Source organism: Larus michahellis, chromosome 20, assembly GCF_964199755.1.
Source record: "Larus michahellis chromosome 20, bLarMic1.1, whole genome shotgun sequence".
In the NCBI taxonomy this organism is placed as follows: Eukaryota; Metazoa; Chordata; class Aves; order Charadriiformes; family Laridae; genus Larus; species Larus michahellis.
Window position 1 is genome coordinate 7,225,022 of NC_133915.1, and position 24,656 is coordinate 7,249,677.

General features: G+C 41.1%; 1 protein-coding gene and 1 long non-coding RNA gene across 2 annotated transcripts in view; both read left to right on the forward strand.

The window, feature by feature from the left end:
• Window positions 1-3,314: 3,314 nt before the first annotated feature.
• LOC141733461 (uncharacterized) lies at window positions 3,315-7,216 on the forward strand. Its single transcript, XR_012584300.1, has 3 exons — window positions 3,315-3,404; window positions 4,319-4,479; window positions 6,138-7,216. It is a non-coding gene; the product is annotated as an uncharacterized LOC141733461 (long non-coding RNA).
• Window positions 7,217-23,068: 15,852 nt separating this feature from the next.
• KCNU1 (potassium calcium-activated channel subfamily U member 1) overlaps window positions 23,069-24,656 on the forward strand; it is a 42,192-nt gene continuing 40,604 nt past the window's right edge. The window contains 3 exon segments of the mRNA XM_074563425.1: window positions 23,069-23,303; window positions 23,306-23,361; window positions 24,239-24,348. Of these exon segments, the coding sequence (XP_074419526.1) occupies window positions 23,069-23,303; window positions 23,306-23,361; window positions 24,239-24,348 (401 nt within the window).

The window sequence follows — 24,656 nt, forward strand, 5'->3', positions numbered from 1 at the left end:
TTTACATTTCCTTTCTGACTCTCCTGAACTAACTAAGTGTATCTGTTCTGCCCCAGACAAGGCTCTATGCATGAAGGTTTGAAACAAAAATTCACTGAAACATTTTACAACTTCATCATGGTTTGGATTAAATAGATCCTGATTGACTTCTGATCCAAAATCAGGTTACTCTTTTAAGTCTTCTGATTTTCCATTCCTTCATATATGGAACAGAGCACAGCTTAAATCAGAAATTAACTGAACCAGAGGCTTTCAAGCCTGAATGCGCAGGCTGGCTATCACTGAACAGGAGCTGGAAACAATGCAGTAATAATGCTCTAGTTTCAGATAGCAATTTGATTAGAGGGAAGAAATCTGTTGCATGGATAATATTTCTCATTTTCATGTCAAACAAGAACTAAATAGCACAAGTTAATGAGCATGAAAAAGGAACATGAAATTAGTAAAGTATGTTCTCTAGCAAGAAGGAAAAGAGTGAGCAGAGATGGAAATTGCAAGAGGGATAACTTGCTGTATGCATGTGACAGTTTGGCTACCCTCTGTGCTAAGTGTGTGTTTCAGATCTATGGATCCTGATGTAATTGCTGTTAATGTGATCACTTGCTTAGTACTTGAGTAGGCAACTGGCAGCTCCTGACTTAATACATGTACACATGCAAGTGGTTCTTAGTGCAGCTTTGGAAGTTTCTGCTGCCATACCTCAGTAGAAAAAGTTATAGTGAATAACCATTCATTTACTCAATACTTTGGTTAAAAAAAGCCTCCCTACCTCCCTCAAACTTTGGTATTGACTTGCTGGGGCCCTAAAACTTCATCTGTTCTGTGGGGAACAAATTATGCCTTGATTTAGTGCCATGGTAGTGTCCTCTTCTCATTAACTGCAACCTGCATATGTTTTGATATAGTTTTGCATATAGAAAGATACCTGTGAAGGTAGAATGAATCAGTAAATTTGTATAACTACACCAAACTTGTCTTTAGCTATTGTTCTGCTGCATTTGTTCATTATGAGCGTACTTTAAAGGGGAGTTGGTGGCATTCAGCTTTTGAGGCTGCATGCATTGTACTTGGTGTCTTTTTCACCTGCTCCTTGCTGTATATCCATCCATCTTTTTCTGTTACTTGTGCTGCTGGCTTCAGGTGAAGGGGTCACTTGTATGCTGCCAGAACAGATGGCCACTGACTTCAGCTTCTGACTCAACTGCTGCATTTCCTAGCAAGCTGAGTGGCCATGTGTTTACGTGTGTCCTGTGAAAGGAGGAAATGAACGCTTCTGTTGTCAATTTGAGTCTCAATTTCTACCACCCCCCTAAAGTTGGCATTTCTTAAATGTATTCAATAAAAGCTAAGGCAGAAGAAAGATTAGGAAACTAAAACACAAGAAATGGTACAGATGTCTTGAGGCATAGATTATGTCTTTGTACAGTCAAAGCACAGTAATATCCTGGTCCAAATCAGACCATTAGCACAGCTGCTAAACTTCTAGTTTGCAAAGGCAACAATCACTTTTTAGTAACAGTGCTGTTGACAGTACTGGATTGATCTTGCATTACCCGTGTGATGTGTGAATACTTTATTTTACCGAAAGACTTCTGAGAGATTCCCATCTGGTCAGCACTCCAAAACCAAGATTAAGTGTACAGGTGAACTTAGCAATCGCTTTTTTCAAATAATTGTTTTTTCAAATAGATGCCGAATTCACTTGCACACTCTGACTGGAAGACAGGCAGCAGCCCTCTCTATCTTACTCTTTTTTTCTCAGAACAGTCTTGGAATATTTCTGGAGAGGGGGAAGGCGTCTTCAGGTGTGCTGTTTAATAGCTGGTATCACTGCTGCTATTGACAGATCGTGAAAGCTTAAACCTGATGGCCCAGTTGGTCCCTGCCAGTGTGATGGTTTATCCATTGTTTTGTAAATAATTTCATGCTGTAAGCTAACTGAAGCTGCCACAGTTCTTGTTTTGAACTTTCTTGCTTTTTTTAGGCAACTTTTTTTTTTACTAGATTCTACTACATATATTATTTTTTCTGAAAAAATGGCAGCTGATCTATTTGCTGAAACACCATCTCAGTGAGAACAGCTGGTTTAGAAACTTCTCTTTGGGGGGGGAAAAAAAATAATTAATAGGCCTGTTTTTGAGCACTCCTGGCAGATCTGTCATCTGTTCCTCAGCCCAAATGACAAGTGAGTTATACAATGGGGCTTTGCAAAGTTCAAACCATATTGTATAGCAGATGCTGTGATACTATTATTCAGTAAGTCCACACAGACTCCCTCTTGTCATCTCCTTCCCTTGTGGCAATTTATGACCAGTTCTCTCTTTGCAGTGTTACATTATGACTACATTAATCCTAAAGATGCATTAACCCCACTTCTGGCATTACAAATTTTTTCTGAAGTTCAGCTCACTACCCCTCTCACCATCTTCATGCGGTGGATTTGTTCTAAGATGTTTTCTTATTAGCTCCAAGGTGATCAGTTTGATGTATTTCAACATTTTCCCTTTAATTCACTAGTTCTGGTCTTTCCAGATTTAGTTTGCCTATAAATCCTACAGCAGCAGTAGCATCCTTAAAAAGTAATGATAGTTCTTTCTGTCGTATCTCATTTCCTAGTCAATCTTGCCTTAAAATTGTTTGGCACTTCTCCATATATAAGATACCAGGTAGTATGTGTGGTCATTATTTTAAATCTGTGAAATTACTGATGCTTGCTTGGTGAGATGTGTACCTAGGATTCATCTCCTTTTTGTTCTCTGAATCTGGTTACTTGCTTACCTTGGGTGACTCAATTTTCTGGTGCCTTTGTTATTCCAGTACACATACTGGGGGTCAGTGTGACAGACTGCCTTTCTTTAATACATTGAGATCTAGAGCTAGAAAGAGTTGGCATACTAATGATACTTCACTTGCAGAAAACTCATTTTACAATTAATAATCTGAATGTTCTATACACACAGTCTCTATATTAGAAAGGTGCCTTATTTCTGCACAGCAAATAAACTAAAATAGCTTGTTGAGTAATTTCTTGTATATTAGTTTGGTTTCAACAGCACCAAGTCACCCAATCATGAGCCAAAACCCCATATTTGCCCTGTAGTGATTTGCTCATCAGCCTTTTTCTCTCTTGGAAAGGTGAGACAAAGCCTCACGGTATTGCTGATCACCCAGTCACTCAAGTTTTCCCACTGTTTTCCTTGGACAGTCTAATCGGCAAGTGCTGTTAATACAGCCTTTTCTGTCTTGCAGGTGTTTGCCTAAGCAAATGTCGTACACTGTTAGAGAACGGAAGGAGCTGCTCTTACTGTTGCAAACTTCACTGAACTGAGGCTGGGAGAGTGACAGTGGAGGAACAAAGCAAATAGTCTTTTCTGACAGTTCTCCAAAAGCTGTTCTCAGAGCAGGTAGAGAGGAAGATATTAGCTAGATGAATGTAAATGCTCTGGTTTAACTGGCTGAGAGGAAGACCAAGGATGTTGAAAAATTTAACTTGCTTAGTTGTCTAAATGAGAACTGAATTGCTAAAAAGCTGGTAGCTGCTCAATTAATTCTCCACTTGATAACACTCTTTTCCTGTCTTGTCTACTTAGATTGTAAGTTCTATGGTTCAAGTACTGTGTTTTACAATGCTCTTGTACCATGTACAGTATCATGGGATGTTGTTTGAGTGCTTTGAGGTTTGTTTGGGGTACATATCCAAATGTTCCCAAGATGCAACATTGAACTGAGTCATCTTGACCAGAAGCAGGAATCAAAAATGAAAAATAAACTTAACTGAATGTTAAAGTTTCAATTAAGAACTGACCTGCGTTTCCCTAGAGCTGTCACATAGTCTGTGACTGACTCTGAACTGTGTCACCCATTCCTAATTGCATCCCTCTGTACCAATGCTTACAGCTGAAATTTAACACACCAACCTCCAGTTGATCTCAGGAATTATATTATCCTATCCATTTCCTAGCAAATTACAGTTCTTTGCAGGTATGCACTAAACTATCAGATCTTTCTCATTATGGATTTCTCATAGGCCTTTTAGCTCCAAATGAGCTCTGAGGCCAACCAAAGCTCTGATGGAGCTGTAGTCTCCCTCACTGCATGAAATGAAAAGTGCATCTTCTATGCTAGAATGTGAGAACAGGTTTGATATTTATTTTTTTTAAAGAGTTAGGCAGCAATAGGCACAGATTGCTATAGTTGAGATGGAAAGACTCAGCATTGCTAAATTGCAAATGGGCTCAGGCTCTAGCGGTGCTGGTGTGATAAAAAAAAAAACTGACTACAGTATGTTTGATATTCACTTTTTCCTTTTCCTACACAGAAGCACCCATAGGGGAATTCTCAAGGTATTTCTGGCAGTGTGAAACTCTCACTGAGTAATTATCAGGATGTGCACTGACATAAATACTGTTACACCGAAGGAGACATGAATCTTCTCTGATCAGCTCTTGGCATCCTTATGATTCTGGGAATATTTAAAAGGTAAGAAGTCCCAAATTAACTATGTGGATTGATTTAGGATCCACTTTATATATCTGCTCTAGCTAGCAGCATCAGCTTTCTTGCTTAAAACAAAAGCTATTTCTACATTTGCATGAATGGATCCATTGCCATTTTGCAGAAGAAAGGGAAAAAGTGGTGGAGGGGACCTTAATGTGTCTCAGTTTTGATTCAGGCAAATGCACCAGCCCAACACTGACATTTTTTTTCTGAAAATAAAGAGTATGAAGGCTACTTATTTCCTAGTGCTTTAAAGTTAGAGGCAAAGAGAGTTGCACAGCTCCTCTGGGTCTGATTCCACAAAGGGCTGAACTCCCAAGAAGCTTAGAAGGATCAGCACCTCTTCATTAACATATCTCATCTCTTAGGGTACAGGCTTTATGCTCATGGTAACAATACTGAAAGCTCACTGCAATTAAGCTTTAAGCATCTGAGCATCTTTGAATCCTGTAGATGGTGGAAGTATTTTTTGGATTCAGTATTTTTTGACATTGCTAAAGTACTGTACAAGCACATAGGTTACAGTTCTGCCTTTGAGACACTCTCATGAGATACCCTGTGTGAGAAAGCAGAAATTTCCAAAGTTCACACATAAGTTGCATGAGCATACCTGTTCTGTGCTTCCTCCAGCACATCCAACCAACTCTACCATAGCTTGGAGAGTCTTCCCTGCCACCTGTAGCTTGCAGTGGCACAGTGCTAAGACATTCCATTTTCCTCTTTGAGATAGTGAGGTTTGAGTAGTGGTGTACCTCACCTGTAGTGACCTACGCGTTGGTAGATGTCACAAGAAGAGAAAGGGAACTAGGCTACAGCCTAGTAGTAGTTATTGCTTTTTTATATGTATATATATATCCTAGTAGCCTCAGGAGTGCCATCGTTCAAACTCAGCAGGACAGCTTTTCAGAGGTATAAATGAGCACCTTTGCTGGGGGGTGCTGGGGTTCTAAATGGTCTCTGAACCTCTGAAAGCTACTCCCTTCTCATTCTGCCATGTTCTTTCTCTGCTGGATGGAAATAATGTCTTCCTTTGGAAAAAAAAAAACCAACAAAAAACCCAAACAATTTCACCTCCATATGATGAGGCCAGGAGAAATGCGAACTATTGCAATTAATACAAAACAATATATCTGATAGACAGCGAAGTATAGGCAATGTGCACAACACAATACAATCAGGTGTAATGGCCATCTGTCTTTTCATGGGTCCATGCAGCAGGCTACCTCTCCCCTTATTTTCAGCCAGATAGCAGTCTTATGTTATGCCAGCTCTGGTTACAGATGTGCAGCATGGCCACATTTAAATCATTCTCCATGGGATATTCCCAAGCTTTACAACTGGTTTAAATGAAAAACTCAAGAAAAGCAATAATAATTTATAAACTTCTAAGTCAGAGCTATAAATCCCTCTTAGCTTGTTAAATTAACAGAGGCATTGTGCTGTGAAAAGGGACCAACTTTAAAAACTCAGCAAGACAGATCTTAGCAGGTTCTACTATTAAAATCTCTCTTAAGAGGGTCAGCATGGAAAGCAAAACATACTTGACTTCTGCTTGAGGCAGGAGGAGATAGATTCTTCACATTTCCTTTTTGGCTGCCACGTAACCTATTCCTTCTGGTTCTTCTTTGCTACCATCTTAGAGCGGTTGTGTTCAGGAGACTACTAGGAAAGCAATCGTCTGGAATGTTGCTGAAGAATAGGTGTCGGACATAGGAAGCGGCCCACAGAAGTTGTACTTCTGTCTACCCTGAGTTACTGTCTAACTTCTCGATATGGGTTTATATTGCTTTGAACAAGCTACAGTGCTCTAGCTTTCACTGCTTAGGCTAAAACTAATATAAACATGTCCAGCTACAAAGCTGTAACATTTTAACTAAACCTCTATAAAAAGCATGCTCTCAGTTTAATGAACTTGTGTTTGTGCATAGGTAAGATCTTTTTTCTTAAAACCTAAAAGCAGAAATGGAAGTAAGCAAAATGGAGGGTTTTCCCTTCTGTAGCCAGCTAAGAAGATTGATGAAATAACAGATAGTCTTTAACAAAATAGCAAGTCTGCCTGACAGGAACCACACATCCATTCAAAGTGTACAACAGCAAGACTGATGCATTTTAAACATACTCCCAACTGGTTTGTCAGTAACAAATTAGACTTGTCACATTCTCCAAACAGTTTTAGTGAGAACATTAACAATGTTAATGACCTATGGTCTCAGCAGGAGAAAGAAGTTTGAGACTACTTCCAGGAAAGCAAAGAATGGCTTGCAATTGTTTGTTCTTGAGGTTGCAGGGTTTTAAAAAAAATAATAATGTAAGCAATTGCTCAGTTTGGAAATTTAGAATAATTGGTAGTCGTTATGCCTGGATCACATAATTGTGTCAGCATATGCATAACTTGACTCATTTGGTATCAGATTTCAAAAATACACCAGCTCATTTCTGAACAATCACATAAGGGCTAGAAAGCCATGGCACCCAGTTACTGGATTCTGTGCCATTATGAAAATGTTGGGCTTTCCATATGTTCACATGTGGTTTTTAATTTACAGAACTGAATGAGGCTGTTGTCTGTGTTTATATGTGTGTGTGCATGTGAAAAGAAGGAAAAAGGCCATGTGAGTTGTTGTAAACTTTTATGGAATTAGTGTTCAGTCTGTCTTGATGCAGGTTTCTGCCGAGTTCTTTTGAGGAAATACATCATGGGTTTTTTCCCATATCCAAATATTTGTCAAGAAAAAATATTGTTAAAATAGTTTACTAGAGTTATGCGAGTACAGTCATGTTAACAGTGTAAAGGAATGGAAATAAAAATGTATTTTCTTACAAGTTTTGAGCTTTCGTGACACGCGTGTTCCTTAATTTCCCTGGCTGTTGAAGATTAATAAAACAGAGGTGTCACCTAAGTGTAGTAATGTAGCTGAAAGGCTCTGAGATACGCACCTTAAGAACTCTATTGGGATGCATTTCCCTTTCAGGGGAAGATTCCTGTTGGACAGTTGTAGAGCCCTCTTATAAAAAGCAGTGTGATTTTCTTTCTTGCTGGCAGCTTTCTACAGGACACACACATAAGGCTCTTTCACAAGTGTTCACATAAGACCTACTACAATGGGATCCTCACTGAGACATTGTTGTGGTAACAGAATGATAATAACAGTAAAAATCCTTGTAGTCATCTCTCAAAGTTTTTCACTCTTCCTAATCCAAAATACTGGGCAGAATTCCTGCATACCCTTTCAAGCGCTAAAGCCTGTGGAAAAAAAAAAACAACCCAGTATTTTCCATTTAAGTCTTATTGCATTACCTTTCTTGTTCAAGGTCTAATTCAAAGTAGACTATTTTATGAGGGAATATGTTTGCTGTCAAGTATACAGGAGAATACAGAAGCCAATCTACCTGTTTCTGTTAATCTCTCGTAATTATGCCAATGACCCAGACTCAGTGCAGAGCTAGAGGAGAGAGAGAAGCTTGGAATGAGGAGTTGTTCAGGTCAAAGCCAGCTGGTAATTAATTCTCCAAAACAAACACTGTAATTACTAAAAAGTAATAAAACTTTACATTACATTAAAGAGTATAATAGGTTTTCTAAAAGGATTCTATTAAGTTCAGTGCATTAGAAATATGCTATTTATAAATGTGAGCCTTGCAAAATGTCAATAGCCTGGGAGTTACCTGGGAAATTAGGTAACTACTTTAAAAAAATATATTTAAAACCACATTTAGAAATTCTTCCATTAGTGAAATTAATTACATAATCTTAATGAAGCCTTTGGTGCATAATAGTTCTAATTTGTGAAGCTCTGAAAATAAAAATTATCAACAGAAAATGAGAACACAAACCAAGGAAAACATCTGCTCTTGCTTGTTTTCATTTTAAAACCAAAAGGCTCTGAACTTAACCCCCTTTGAAGGAGAACTGGGAACTCCTTTAGAGGTCTGGGTTAGGGATGTGGATGTGGAAAACCACATCGGGTTGAGCAGGGGGGGTGGTTAGAGGATGATCTCTTCTCAGGTTAAGTTACCACCCTGAGATGTGGTAACTGATGAATTTTTGCGGTAGGTTCAGCTCAGCAGTTTTATTTTGAATAAAAAGGATTCTCTTGATAAGAAATGGGACTGTTAATTGTTGTGATGACTGTTTATGTAACAGCAGCAGGGCTAAAGAGAAATGGGGCTGAGACTGCAACACAGCCATCTAGTAAGGCATGTTTATTTCTACTGTCTCTGTATTAGAACCACTGGCCTACTAAGAAAAGGCAATTTAAGCCATTGTTGATTTGGCAGAATGTATATTCCCTGTAAAATTAATGTTCTTTCAGTAAAGTACCAGCTGTCTTTGACCAGGCTGAAGTAAATAGTAGTAGAAATGAAGCACAGTGCCTGTACAGTCAAAATATATTCCTATGTACCCCTCACCCTGCAGTTTATCTTGACTATTTAACCCAAGGTAAAGGCATGCTTCTTGCTGGGATTTTGCATTAAAGCAGCTATCTTGGGTCAGCTGTTTTGACATGAAATAGTTCTTTCTCCTGCCCTGAAGGTACCAATTCTTCCAGTCACAAATATGCCGTTGACAGCATGCCTTTATTCTGACTATTTTTTCTGGTAGAGCTTGTGCTAAACTGTGCTTTGAAAACTGCAATGGAGGGGGGAAGAAAATGAGGGGAATATAGTTGTAATACAAATAAATACAGACACTCAGCTGGACTAATTCTGCCACCTACACCCTCCATATCTTGCTGTTAGAACAATGGTGACTCTCTTCCAGCTTAAGCTAGCAGCACTGTAACTTTTGTTCCTGCATCCTAGTAGTTGTCAATTCTAACCAAGACCAATTCAGGCTCAGCGGAGCATCTCACAGGGCTGCTTGGTGATAGGACAAAGCTTAAAGCAAGCTCTTTGACTGCCACATGCTGGGCTGTCTGCTTAAGGCGGAGTCCAACACACACAATGCCATGAAGGAAAGTGATGAGGGCTCACCTGTATATGATATAATAAGGTGTGATATAATGTGAGTTCTCCTTATATGGCTGACAGGGAAGTAACTGAGGATTACAGCTGATGTTGCTTTTTTCTCAGCTACGCTTATCTTTTCTGTTTGACCACTAAATTGTGTCTTCAGGTGAGGACCTGAAACAGCTTCAGCATGACATGGATTCCTCCCTAGGCTGGTGAGAGATTTCATGTGCTGATATAACTAATTCGATTACATGTTCTTTGGTTTGCTTGGACAGTGGGACTGGTGATGTCCCTTAGTCATTTATTCTGTGTAAACTCAACATTCAGAGTAGTGCTTACCTTCATAAATAAGGGAAAGATATTTAAAGCAATAAAGGAAGAGTTGCTTGAGCTTCTTAGTGGAATAGAAAACAGCTCTTGGGCCAAAAAGCTCCCTATGCCTAACAAATGTTTTCTGTTGTGGTTTGTTTTGGAGAGACAGGTTTTTTGTTAGCATGTTTTCAACCTCTAACCCCAATGTCCGAGGCTTTTCACCAAGATATTTGATGAAAATATGAAAAAATAAATCACAGAAATCTAAAAATACGTATTTGTACCTGTGCTTCTTGCAGGACTGCCCCCAGCCTGTTTCAATAGGAAGTGTGTATTTTTACCTTTGCCTCCAAAAGCTGCCTTAAAAAGTCTTCAGGATATCATTGCAGCTGTCATAAGAGACCCAATACAATTGGCGGCACTAGCTCCACATCTTTCTGAAGCCAGTGGATTTTGAGTCGGGCCCTTTAGTTATAGCAATGAAGATAGAAGAAAAATAAGGGTAGGGAATTTGTGTGTTGCTGGAGAGAAATGGAGGAAGGAGCACAAGAAAGCAAGCTATAAACCACCAGACTCCATTCTCGCGTGCATATCATCCAAGTGGAATACCTTGCACCTCCTGCTCGGAGACAAATGTTACAACTTTACAGTGAGAACAAATGACAAGTGCCGTTCCCAAAGGATGGAAAATACATCTCTACCTATGACAAGCAGTTAGCAATATGGATAGCATCTGCCTGGGCTCTTGATTTAAATTTGTTTTCTGTTCACCAGGCTCAATTGCAGGAGAGTAATATTGAAATGTGCATGAACCACTAGATAAAAATTTTATTACCACCTCTGTGGTATACCTAGTATATAGAGAGAAGTTTATGAGTGAAAAAGATCACAGGATACTCAGTCACCTCCGATATTTGCAGTCCAGGCTGGAAGAAGTAATTGATTTTCTAGTAACAGAGAAAATTCTTGACTGGAGGCATAGTATTGTGTTTTAGCCCATGTCTAAGTGATGTAATTTCCATTACAGGGAGTCACTGGTCTGCCTTATAGTGATTGGTTTGCATGATTACTTCTTAACAATCTCGCAGATGATATATCCATGCTGGGGCTTTCCAGCTGTTAGACTCCTTAAAAGATGCATTCCAGTTTCTCACACCTGCAAAGTTGTTAGCTCCTTTGAATGGTGTTACAGTCCTGGAGGCATAAATTGCCGACTTTATGCAGGGTAACTCCCATTGAATATCACTGAGCCTTGGTAATAATAAAACAGGCACTTCCTTCTTGGAGGCAAGGTGGGACAGTCTCTCTTGCTCCTACTAGTTGAATGCAGGGGTTGCCTAAGGCTGCGGAGCACTGTATCAGTGAAGGATACCACTGGCTTTTGTGTAAAGCTGCCTCTTCCTCACAACAATGCTCTTTAGCCCTTTTTGGACAAGAAAGCTGGTTTTTTTGATAGTAATCTGTCTGACCTGTCTGTATTGGAACAGAAACAGATCAGAAAAACAGGTGCTCTGATAATAGATCTGAAGAGATGGGAAATCAAGGAATGGTGGATACAGTAACTTCTCCAGATACGGTAACTACCTGTCCAGACTGGGAAAGGAACATACATTTGCACAATGGGTAGCAAAGAATGTTATGCAGGGCATTGTGGGGTTTTCATCTTTCTAGATATAAAAATTCATGTCCTTCAAAGTGATTACTCCTCTTGGTAAAAGCTGCCAGCTGGGAGAAAGGGCATTCTGCCTCTTACTGACTGACTGATTTCTGTGTCTGGGGCACAGTCTCAAAAGATGTGTTGCTGCTTTTATTCTGAATTATTGGTATTCATGCACAAAAACTATACATGCCACATTACAGAGAAACCACAGCAGTGCAACCCGGTGATGTTCAAACAGATTCTGAAAGGGTTTCATATGAATTTCAAAGGGCTTTGGATCTGATCGTCTGTGAACTGTATCAAAAATGGAGTTTGGGTCAGTAATGTTTATGTTTTTTCCTAATGCTTATGTTGAATTATTGCACATTCGCTGTCACTTTGTCAGTTAAGAGATGGGAGCTGGAGCCTGGGGATGCCATGTACTTTTCAAATTGCTGTGCAGTTATCACACCAATTCTCTGAGTGATCAAAAGGAGAAAAAAAAAAATGCATATGGTAATAGTGTCCTAAAGTTGTTTTGAGCCTCTAATTACAAAATATAGTCTGGACAATTTGATTCAGTTTTCACTCATGAGAGGGTCATTTGGCTCAAAATGGTAACTTCTAGTTTCTAATCTTGCAAATAGACAACTTTGTGGGCTATAATTATATTTATCAATCTGTAAGATGAGAAATCTCAAAACAAGGTTCGGTGGTAGTCAGGTATGTGCAGGTCTCCAGCCCCTACCTCTGTCTTGTTCAAGTGACAAGAGACTTCTCCTCTCTCCTTTTTTTTTTTTTTTTTAACAATATAAATGAAATAGAAAGATTAACTAGTAATTAAGGTTGTTGAAAAGAAGGCAAATGGAGAACAATAGCAAGCATTCCCAGTTGCTCATGTAAATCAATGCAATGGAATTAGGTTGGGGTGTGAGGGGCAGGTGTCAGCTGAGCTGCAGCTACTTAGGGCCTGTAAAGGGATGAGCTGGCTCCCCATGGGCCTCTGCCTGTTGTTGCCAGTGGTGCTTTGGGTGACAAAGTGAGGCAATTGCCGAAAGGATGCTGGAATCACTTTGGTGAGTCCTTGTGGGCTGCAGCAGTTTCAGATGTTTTGTTTCTTCTTTATAAACTTTTCTTTTCTTGTTGGGCTCCTTCTGACTGTTGGAGCCTATTATATACACGTATGTAAAGTGAATTCTGTCTTATTTCATTCCTTTTTAAGGGATAGTTCACAAATTTGGTATTGGGATATCATTCAGATTGAATATATGCTGAGCATTCAGGGAATGTTTGGTTGAAAACTTAAAGCAAACTTAAAGCAAATTTCTTATAAAATCCTACAAGAATACGTTTGTAGTTTACTGTTGTGCTTTTAATGGCATATTTTCTTGAGGGGCACACTGGCAAAATAATCATGGATGGAAGCAAGAGGTGCAACATCAGGCCATTGTGTTATACAATTCTAAATAATTATGTCTGGAATATATATCTGGTAGGCAGCCATACTAAGGACTCATAATGTATTTTGAGGGAATTGCAGAGGAAAGGAAACACTATCCTTTATAGATGCATTCAGAAAAGTTGCATTCACTTACCAACTTGATGGAATCACACTGGTAGAGAGCTCACAGGTCTACATCTGTGTTTCCCCGTCCTAGCCACAAACCTCTGGCTGGGGGATCTCATCAGTATTCCTGCTGTAAGACTTGGTGCCAATATGGTCTTTGTTCTCTGAGCTTAAAAACCAGCCTGTTTTCACTACTGACAGCTTTATGGAAGCAGCTATAAAGTTTTGCCAGTGCTCCCTCTACCTGCACCAATGAATCTACGTTTCCCACTACAGAAAGATTGATAGTGGGCTATTTTTATATTCTGAGCCAGATTTATGCATTCTGCAGAATCATATGAAGCTAACCACATAATAAATGCATGTAGCAGTGAATGTGCAGAAAGTCATGCCAACTCTTACTGAATGTTTCCCTGCATATCGCTAATTGTGAAAGAGGACTTTGGAAGGCAAATAATGTGGCAGTTCCAAATCTTTTTTTCCTAGGGGTGGTTGGTTGGTCTACATGGGGAGGAAAACTTGGATGTATGCAGAAAGGTGCAAGAAGAAACAGTAAGCTAAATCAGAAGGAATGAGTTCCAGGTGTCAGGCAGCCCCAAATCAGGGGTGGTACTGACCCTGAGGGCTCAGTCTCAAGTGAAAATCCCGACAGATCCTATAGTTCAGTTGGAAATCTTCCAACAGAACAAAATAGATGAAAAAATAGAGGGAGAATGACAAAACTTTTTTCTTTTTTTCTGAGCTACTTTCCCACAGCCTGATTTCCAAAGACATCTGTTGACATAAGTGCAGCAGCCAGAGATGAGAGGTTTTTAAAACAACCTTCAGTGATATACAGTTTATACTGGGAAAATAATTATTCTTCAAAGATTCCTGAAAAATAGTGTTTAAGGTGTTTAATGATTAAAAACCTGATGTCCTTGAATATAAAAGTTAGATGAAAGAACTGCCAGGGACCTTAATGCAGCAGAAATGATAAACATAAAGGGAGCAATAATGATCAAGCCTGAGGTGATTACATTCTCTAATTAGAACACATGTATCATTTAGGCATGTTAATCTTTGTCTAATGTATTTTGGTTAGACTAACCTATACCCAGTGCAAACTACTTTGATTGTAACAACAGCACATGTAGCAGGAAGAAGCATTACATGTGTTCACCTCTGCAAATACACTGGAGTGGGCTGAGAGCCCGGCTCCCACTGGTGTGTTATTGAGAGCACCTTGCTGTGTTAACCCCTTGGACTATCAGAGCTGTTTAAAATAAGGGCTGACCCAAACAGTAAGCTTAATGTCAAGCACCTGCTCTTTAGCATTCTAGATGAAAAAAACTATGAATGAAGTTATATAGCTGCAATCTCAGCTGCTGGGTCAGTTTGTCTCCATGGCTGTGACTTTCAAAATTAACTGAATTATACCTCTCTGTGCTTGCTGAGGATCTGGAGCAAGAGTCTTGGTTCCTAGGCTGAAACATTTAAGAGGCCCGGGGGGGAACAAACAACGAACCAAAATAAAAAAACCCCAAACAGTGCTACCTTGGAGTCCCTTGAAGGTGACCTCTGCAGGAGTCGGCAGATGTGAATCTGCTCAAGCAAGTCTGTGTGAACGTATCACAGCCATTGCCTCTAAAGTCACTGCACTTCTCCCGAGTCCTCTGCACAAATGATAGAAAGGTATGGCAATGCAGGAAAAGCAGCTGGGCTGGCTACTAAATCTACAGATACTGATGGATTTTGCAATCCCAAGGGCTGTAGAGCATTGTTACTTAATAAGCTGTATTTTGGCCAGGTGGAGTTGAAGAGGAACATGGGAGAAATAATAGAGGCTACAATATAATGTCTGTGGCGCCGCTTTTCAGATTGAGACCTGATTCTTAATGTGACTGCCCTTCTGCCCTCTCCCACTCCATCTTGGTGACAATGATGCTCATTCTGTTAATTTTGGTTGCTGAGAGGTTTTGATGGGAGTAATTTAATCTAAAACTGGAGATACTTAAACACAGACCCATTTTTAACCTGTGGGAATTTTTTTAAACACAAAGGAACTGATGGCTGTGCAGCCCTTGCCTTTCTGGTTCCTACTTGCAGCTACCCATTCCCACAGCTTCCCCCAGATGGAAGAAGGCTTGCCTCATTCCAGGTTGTCGGTTGAATTAGAGCTTTCTTTGCTAGACCTCAAATGGAGAAAAAGCGTGTACTGCTTTTGTGAGCCGTGAACCTCTCTGTGGGTCGTGGGTCATAATCAGTGTGTGATACTGATGTGTTATGTCAGGTCCTGTAGGGCCAGGAGGTGTCCTTAGTTTGTGTGCTACAAAAGCATGTTTGCATACAGCAGTAGGGTCAGCTGTGATGAATCACGTGCCTTCTAATGAAGACAGTTCAGTATGTCCCGACCCTTCCTGAAGCTGCATGTGTAGGTGGACCTTTATATGTGATGAGCGAACATGTACTTGGTTGGTCATGGTACCTCTCAGGAGCATTCTTTATTTTCAGGGTTGAGGATCAGGAGCAGCAGGTTTCTAGTCAGCCATGCTCGCACCACCTCAGTAATGGCAGTTCTTGATGGGGAAGCAGTAAATGATGCCACTGTGTACAAGGCAATGGGAGTCAGTAGTTCTGGCTTCCATTCCTTGATTTGCCAGTAGTGAATAGGCATGGAAGACTCTCCGGCTTCTTGCAGTTCAGTTTTTGTTGTATAAAAGAGAAATACTGTCAGAATTCTTTGTCAGTATAAATAGGGGTTTTTACTTCTGGCACTAACAAAACTAGTATTTAATGAGAGAAATGTTGAGATACTTGTTTGCTTTTATCTCTGTATTTCCTGGTATTGTAAGTATGGGAATGTTCTAGAACTTTTAAATAAAGCTGGTGGTATTTGTCCTCCAAATTTAGGCTAGACAGTCATGAGGAGGGACAAGAAGAGAAAATAACCCATGGAGACCTCAGAGTTTAATTTGCAGCTATACCACTGTTGAAATTAGCTTCAGTGGATGTGTGGAATGTAATTGTACCTCTTGGTGTATACTGGTGCCTTGCAATGAATGCCACAGTAATGAAGTGAGCAAGAATCAGGCCTCAAACTGATACTAAAAGTAGGAACCCCCTAAAACAACAACAAAAAACCCCCAAAAAACCGACCAAAGAAAGTCTTTGGTAAAAAGAGATAAGTTGAGATGCCATCAGCCTAGCTGAGATTTCTGGAAGGCAAGGTTGATTGCAGAGCAGTTTTTCACTGCTAATACAGGGAGGTGAGCTGAGACCCTGGGAAGTTGGGGAGATATGGTTTCAATTCCATTCACCTGCAGAGACCCCCTGCTTGACTTCGGGGGGAGAAACAGAAAAATCTGGTACTACTCCTTTTGTTTTGCCTCCCTGTATGGAAAATGGGGATATGCAGTTTCCCTCCCACACAGGCATGCTGTGAAGAGAACTCTGCAAATGACTGATACGCTCTTGTACTGTGGAGATAAGGAACAGACAAACAGCAAGGGCCCAATTTATCCCTGTACAACCCATTTCAGACTCCTCACATCCTCTGTCCCAACTCCCAGGTTATGTATCAGATGATCAGTAGCCCCATGAGATTTGTTAAATCTAGGAATTGCCCTGGAGTAGATCCAGTCCTGCTATGTCTGTCACTTCTCTTGAATGCTTGTGTGTGTGGATACTCCTCCACAGAGGGAGAGTTGTGAAGGACAGTTGATTCTGATTTGTGCTAAGAGTAATTCACCACAAAGCTTTTGTGCGCAGCTGTCAGAAAATAGTCGCAGCACAGTAGTGAATTTACCTCTGAACAGGAACCACAGAACAGCTTCTGCACATAAAGGACAGCTAGTGAATGTGCCCTGTTTGAGACACAGATGAGCTCTTGGTTGTGCTGCATGCCACGTGTTAGCAGCCTGGGGAGCAGATTCTGGGAACGAGCTGTTTTGAAAAGACTAATATCTCCTGAGCTGCTTCCCGCACTGCAAGAACCGTGTGGCTAGATACAGAGGTGTCTTGGAGGATGGTTTGGGGTTCCTTAAGGTATTCTGGCTACTAACGTGTGGGTAAGACTTTTCTGTGCACCTGCCTTTGTAGAACAGCTTGTCCTAAGCTTTGAGAGGTGTCCCTTGGGGCATGGCCTGTGAAATGCTCTGATGCTAAGCTGTCACTGTCCCTTTGGCACATGGTCTTTTCTCCCAGCATGTATTTTTTTTGTACTCTCATCAGACTTGAGAGGCCTCATAAGGTACAGCGTGACTTTCAAATCAGCATGATTCGAGACAATCAAACTGGTTGCATAAGGTTGTTAAGAGAATTCTTCATTAACTTCAAGTATCCCTCAGTAACGAATGCTATGGATAAGAAAGCTTTTGAAGGCCGATAGCAAGCAGAACTTTGAGACTGATGGTCTGTATTCAGAATCAGTGTGTGGAGGGAGAACAAGAGCCAGGCCAAAGAGAGAAACAAATGCTTGAGACGGGCATCTGAGAATGCTGACAAAATGCAGAGGTCAAAGGGAGGAATAAGTTCAAGAGCAAACTCCTGTCCCTGCTTGCTCCATAACCAGTGGATCTGAATTTTGTCATACTGGAGTTCATTTTCTGTTTATTTTTTTTCCCCTTATTGTGACCCTAAGGTGTGGCCAAAACCGCTCTGTGGATATGGAATATGGGATATGTGGATATGGGTCCTATAACTTGAAGTTTGATAAAGCTCAAGCAACCTTACATTTACTAATGTAGAATTTTATGGCATGAGATATGTCTGGCTGCTTCAAAAGCACCGCGTGTACTGTCTGAGCTCAGAAAGACCATCCTTTAGAGTCTGACAAATGGCAAAGTCCACACAGGACTGTGGTTCTCCCTGAATGCTTAACTGTTTCTGAGGGCCGAGGAAGGCTGCGCACAGCCCCTTGGTTATTCAGGCATGCTGAATTATCTGTTGCTGGGTTCCATCTAACCCTGAAGTATTTTTCTTGCTTGTTTGCAAAGTTACCATCCTGGGCCTTAGGAAAGCTCTACAGTCAACTGCCAGAAGTCCCAATACCCCTGTGGATCCTGCCACAACTAGACAAGGATGTGTAGGAGAGCGATTCTAGTCCCTTCCAAAAGGGGACTTAAAAAGCTTTTTAGGTCTCAGCAGTGTTAGCATACCCTGGCCTGAAAGATCCGAGTTAGGAAAGCTGCTGCGTTTCAGATGTAGATGCAGGCATGTCTGGCCATCCAGCCTGATGGTGCCCATAAGGCTGCTCAGGGTCCGGCTCTAGCAGAGGAAAGCACTGCAGGAGGCATGAGAGATTATTATCCTCATCATGAAAAAATGAGAAATGATCTTACTAATAAAATACATGCACTATATAAAGGGAATTCTTATGCAATTTATTCTCTTCATGGACATGTTTGATTCTATGTCACATGGAGTATGTGTATGTGCATTCATGTTAGGCAGAATAGTGGCCTTTCTGAAAATATATTAGTGGATTATTTTACTCTTGCTGCAGGTGGCATTAAGATGAGAGGCCATGGCTATTGTGCTGTCAATTTGTTTAATGATTATTAGAGGAGCAGGTGATTTCTATTAAAGGGAAGTGACAGACTGTCCATTAGATATAGATGCATGTTTATTAAATTGGAAGCCTGGAGCAAGCAGCCTGGCTCATTTGCTTCCAAATTCTGGACCAATCTGTTTTATTTTGCACCTGGAAGATTCAGAGCACAGTAAAAGGGGGAACTATTTACCAAGCAGGGATAAGGGGACTGTTGCCTTCATGCATGTTATCTTCCCTTCCATCCCAAATGGAGGTTGCAGGGGCAAGGAGGCTGGGGGAATGCAGACTGTAATACATTTCCTCAGTTTAATCTCTTAGCCTTCTTACCTAGATAGGCTTGGAAGCAGAGAGAGATGACGTAAGGATTGAATCTTTAAATACAAACCCTTTGTCTCTTCAATCTGTGTGTGTGTCTCCACATAATAGAAAGATGGGTGATTTCCTCTAGACCCATTTATCCCAGTGTGCTGGGTCTGCTGGTAGCCAGCTGCTTCAGTGGGAGATGTAAGCTCTCTCCACAGTGAACAATTACAGAAGAATCTACCCCAAGGAGACATTTATTTGTAGTCCCCACCAGCTATTGGTTTATGCTCTGAAGCAGCAGAATTTATCTTTCTCTTTAATCCGGTCTAATGTGACTGTGGCTGTTCTCATTACCCAGACAGAAGTTTAATCCTTTCAGGAAATGTCTCCCCAATTCAATGCCTCTGTTATCCTTCTTTCCTCTCAGTCAAACTGGTGCACTTTAAAATCAAATCTTTCCTTTCACAAGTCTAAGGTAATAAGCTTACCACTCCATCCACCCCCATTAACCAGATCTTCACTGGGATAGTGGTTCGGGGTCTGGTGTCTGCAGATCAAAGAGGATGCTGAAAAATTGGAAGGGTTCATAAAAGAGCTGTATAAATGATTCAGAGCCTGGGAAATATCTTTCTAGTGAAAGATGTAAGGAGCTTGATCCATTTAGGCTATCAAAGAGGAAATAAAGAGAAGACTCCATCACAATGTGCAAGCACAAATATAGGGAAGATGGCTTCTTGTAACGGATGGCTCCACTAGCCAGCAGAAAAGTATAAAGTGAAATTTGACTGGAAGGTCAGGATTGGATTCAGCTTTCACTGGAAGCTGGAGCTAGCACAAGAGTTAGAAAAAAGTATGTATGTTTTCAGGGGAAGATGATTAGCCACTGGAGGAATTTACCAAGTAACAAATTAGGAAAATCCAGAACATGAGCCTAATTTAGGAGATCCATAATGCTGTCTGAAAAGCATTATTTTATTCTGTTGATTAGAGACTAAGCTAAATGATGTGTCACAGTGGGCACTGAACATTCCTCTTGGAGACAGCAGCTGAGCATCATGCTACTGTGTTGTGGCGTGATGCTCCCTCTTCTGGTTTATGTCACAGCAGACAGGGCAACGGGCTACCACATGCTAATAAATCACTTTCTTTTTGCAGTCTGTACTCCTGCTGAGTGGCTGTGATTTGTGAATGACCTGTTTCTGCTCTGGGGACAGCTGGACTGAGAAATCAGCTGGGAGTTACAGTGAGCTGATTTGTCCTGTCCTGGCTCAGCAACAATGGATGGGCAAAGGCTGCCATCTTCAGTCACAACCTCCCTGCAGCAGCAGGGAGGAGAAATTCAGAGAAGAGAGACAGAAGATTTGAGACAGAGTGGGGACCAGGTGGAAGAAATGCGTTAAGGAAGCACTAATGCATGTGGAGCAGAAGTTGCAGTGTCTGGTGTCACATCCCTTTGTCATCTGGGTGAATTCCTGTCCCCAGACTACAGTCCTGCAGGTAACACTGCATTACTGAAGTGGGGGGTATCTGCAGAGTGAGGGCGATACTACTGCTGTCCTAAACTCCCAGGGAGAGTGAAGCTTTCCTTCACCCCACCCTCCCACCCCATTTGCCTTTGGGAACTTATTTTAAATTCTCTCTGTTCTTGGCTCAGGCATCCTGGAGCTTTAGATGAGCTGACTGCAATTCTGTCATATTAGTCTCCATGAAAACATAAGTAATGACTCTTGTCGGCTGACGCACTGTCCCCGGGACCACCCTCACCATTCAGATCGCCCTACTGGTTCCAATCACTCATAGTCCCCTCTGATGCTCAGCAAGGGAGGAAAGGGAAGAGCAGACATTAAATATTGCTATATTTAAAGGCTACAATACCATATTCTTTGCCTCCCCACCTACTGTTTGCTGGACTTATTATTTCACTGTTCTTTTTCTGTTTTTTTTTCTTTTTCTTTCCTGGGCACATGTTTTTACCAATTTGGGCAAAATCACTACTTCTAGACTCAGCTGTCCTGATTGCATGAAGAAGAGTCTGATTGCATTATTCATCTGCAGTGCTCCTCATAAAAGAGTTCAAAACTCTTGACTAGACCTAAAGCATTTGATGATGTTCTGTTTCAATAGAAAGGGGGAAAGATACTGCACGAGCTGGTGGCATCTGATGGCGTTGCTACCCCACCAGCTGGGGATGGGACAGCTAGGCTGGCAGGGTACAAGATGAGCTGTTGCTTTTACTGACCAGTTTCTGGGATGTGCCTTGCTGTGCTATTTTGTTTTGTTTTTCTCTCTCCAAGACTGCAGTGATGCTGGGAAGCAAAATGGTTTTACATGCTGGTATGCAAAGGTAGCCTAACTTCAAGGAAATGCTGCCACCTGTGGGCAGGAGAGCACATTTATCCCAGCTTGGTTATATTCATATCATTAGAAACTCTGACTTAGCTTGTTAAAATTCTTCTGATTAAAAAGTTTATTAAACTAGAAAAAGAAGAGGGTAATCCAGGGAAATAAAGACAGCAGTGGAAAAGTCACACTGCACTTCACTGACAACTGGGCAATTACAGAGACAAAACGCCAGGCTAAGCATGTCTCTGGTGTGACTTATCTGACCTGTTTTATTTTGCTTATTCTGTTATATGGCTCGTGCAGCTCTTATCACATCTACTCTTTCAGTGCCAGGACATCTTGCTTTTATTTGGTTTTGAGCAGTTGAAGGACTAGATCCAAAAGTTGAGTGGAGATTCCCAAAGGAGTTCTGCAGTATGTGCATGTTGCAGCTCTTGAAAGGGAAGTGTGAAATGGGGTCTGAATGGACGAGGCCTGAGTGCTCTGTGTGAGACTTCACAGGTCTGTATTAAGCAACTTATGTTTATACAGTGAAAGCCAGCTTTATAAACTGAGGTATTCCAGAGAGGAAGTACCTTGGTAATGTCACTAAAAAGATATAGTTCTAAATTAGAACCCCCGTTCAAATCCTTCCATTGCAGAGGGAGTCCCTCTCGGTATCCCAGCATGTCAGTCTGACCACCACCGGTACTGAGGCCACTGCAATATCACAGGAGCAATGAGTATTCTAGAAGGTCAGGACCAAGCAATTAAGGAAGCTGAGGAGGCAGAAGGCAGAACAAATTGATTCCTAATTATGGCAGGGAAATATTTTTACCAATTTAGTTTTTTAGTTTCTGATTCTCTTCCCCATCCCACCGTGGGGGGAGTGAGCAATTGGCTGTGTGGTCCTGGTTGCCAGTTAGGGTTAAGCCGCGACAGCATACTGAAAACAAATCCGCCACCAAAAGATCTATGATGTTTTGACCCTGCTCCTCCCCGTGTGCATTGTGGAATTTTTGAGAAGGTATTAGTAGCTCCCACAGGTGTCACCAGGATCATTCATATGACATATCCGCATCACTTAGGTACCTGGTTACAATGCAATTTGCAGGACCGAAGAGCTCTTACCTTGTGTCACTTCATGTTGCTTCCAACGACTGTTGCAGGCTGTTTCACTCCATCACTTCCAAAGGAGAGCTTGGCACTCTCATCGGCTCACCTGGATTGTGTGGGCAGAAAATGAAGGGAACACCTGTGCTGCTGGCAAATTGTAGGCATCTCTGTTTGCCAAAATGTTAAATTAATCTGATTCTCTGCTATTCCTTTGGCTGCTGAGCAGGGGTGGGGTTTAGTTCTTAAGTGTTAGCTCTTTACAGATTCTGGTGCCTGGGAAACTTAGTGTAAAAGAAGAGAGGCCAGCGCAGTATCTCGCATTACAAGTGGCGTTGGTCTTTTTTGTCTTTTTTTTTTTTTCTGGTAGATGTTTACAGGTTTTCTGGCCTTGAATAATCTGTTAGTTATTTGTTACAGTTGATAGCTGTATCTGTAAGAAGGATGGGATCCTACCTCATAGCAAAAGCTAATCATAATTAGCTGAAGCTCTACAGTAGATGTAGGTCTTGCCTGGGGCGGTTACTGGCAAACATTAAAGGAGGTAACAGGCCATGTTAAAACAAGAACATTAGAACTGAGGTGTTCCAGGGTATATGCTAGGGAAATGTTTTACATGGTTAAAACTAAGAAAATGAATTCACACCTGGCGTAAGATGGGAAAGGGTGGGGAGACTAGTAGAAAGGTGTTACTAGCAACCGAGCACACTCTTCCTTTCGGACTCAGGTATGGGGCGATTGCTTTAAGGTGATGAGAGTCACTGTTCATTGGTGCAACCAGTAGAGAAATGAGAGTGCATCTGTGTATCACAGTATGTGTCTGCACAGCATGCCCTCAGCCAATTCCAGGAAGATAAAGCTTCCCGAAGCTTTTAGTAGCTTAGCTGGAGGAAAATACATTCCACTCCCCTCTTACTTTCAATCCCTTTCAGATTTGGTGGTGGCTGGGTGTGTTGGGAAACGGTGTCTGGCAAAGGCAAGGTTTACAATCTATTTGCCCCTCTGTGAGGATGGAGATGTCTGGTGGTCACACAAAAGGAAACAAAGTTTGGTCTAGTGGTTAAGAGTTCTACACGGGCAGAAATGCTGCTATCAGCTCAAACATCTGTGGTGTGTGCACTGGTAAGTAGATTGGTTAGCACTGCTTTCCTCTTGTAAGGTAGTGTGTATACCTTCAAGGCTGGATTTTCGGAAGAACTGAGGGACAGATGTCCAAATCCTACAGCTTTTGAAAAGGGTTCGGCACCTGTTTTGGTACAGACATTTTCAAAAGCATTCAAAGCCCAGCTGTTGCTATTACAATGTTTAGAGAATGCTAGACTTCTAAGAAAGCTTGCCACCCACTACCCAAAGCTCTTTTGAAAGTCTGGCCATCTATTTTTGGTACCTAAATGGGAATGGAGCTCTTCTATAAAATCCAGCCTTCAGAAACATTTTGATGGGAATAAAATAACAAGACTGAGTAGGAAAGCACACTCTAGCCTCTGCCAGTTTCACCTGAAGATGTATGTTTTGTAGAATGTGCTTAGCGGTAAGAAGATATTAATATGCAAGTGCCTTTGATTTAATACGTTAGAGCATTGCTCTCAGTTCTTTGCTTCAACTGGTGCACAACACTGGAAAAATAAAATGGAATTGTAAGATGAAATAAAATATGAAAGCTGTGGAGCATTTTAAACTGAATTCAATCAGCAGGAGTAAACCTGAGAAGCAGAATTATACATCAAGAGCAATCCAATATTGTGTTTAATCCCAAGATGTTATAAATCTGACAAACATGTAGGAATAGCGTCAGAAGGGAAGGAGTTGTTTTTTAAGGAATAAACAGGCAGTTAATCCTATTTATGCAGAGTTCTTTCCATGAATAGCATTACACCTGTAGTTGAGAGTAGATCTTCACCTGAGAGGGAAGCAAACTGCGAAAATGGGTCTCCTCAGAGGGCTGCCTTCTTGCTCTGATCATACAGCACTGATGCTTTTTGATGTTATTCATCTTCAGTTTGTGGCATCAGATGACAAGCTGAGGTTCTGGCTTGAGTTGAATTCTCTTGTGGATTTCTTCACGATCCCTCCAGTTTCTTTCCTGTTATTGAAAGAGGAATTGGCTTGGTAAGTAAGATTTAGACATCCTGCTTTCCATCCATGTTATTCTGCATCTTACATCAAGACTCCCTTCAAGTTTATTTTATGTGGAAGGCTTTGACCGTCAGTATGAAAACTATAATTTTGAGGGGCTTTTAATTTACCCAAGTCTGTCTCCATTCTGTTTATCTGTCTGCCTCAGCAATCGTTGTAACTGACCAACTGGATGAGGAGTTACCCATCAGGGAAGCAAAGATGGTACCCTGATTTTTGTGAATGGCTTTCTTGCGTTCTCTGGGGTCTAAAGTCTAGTGGACATGTATGTCACTTAAGCC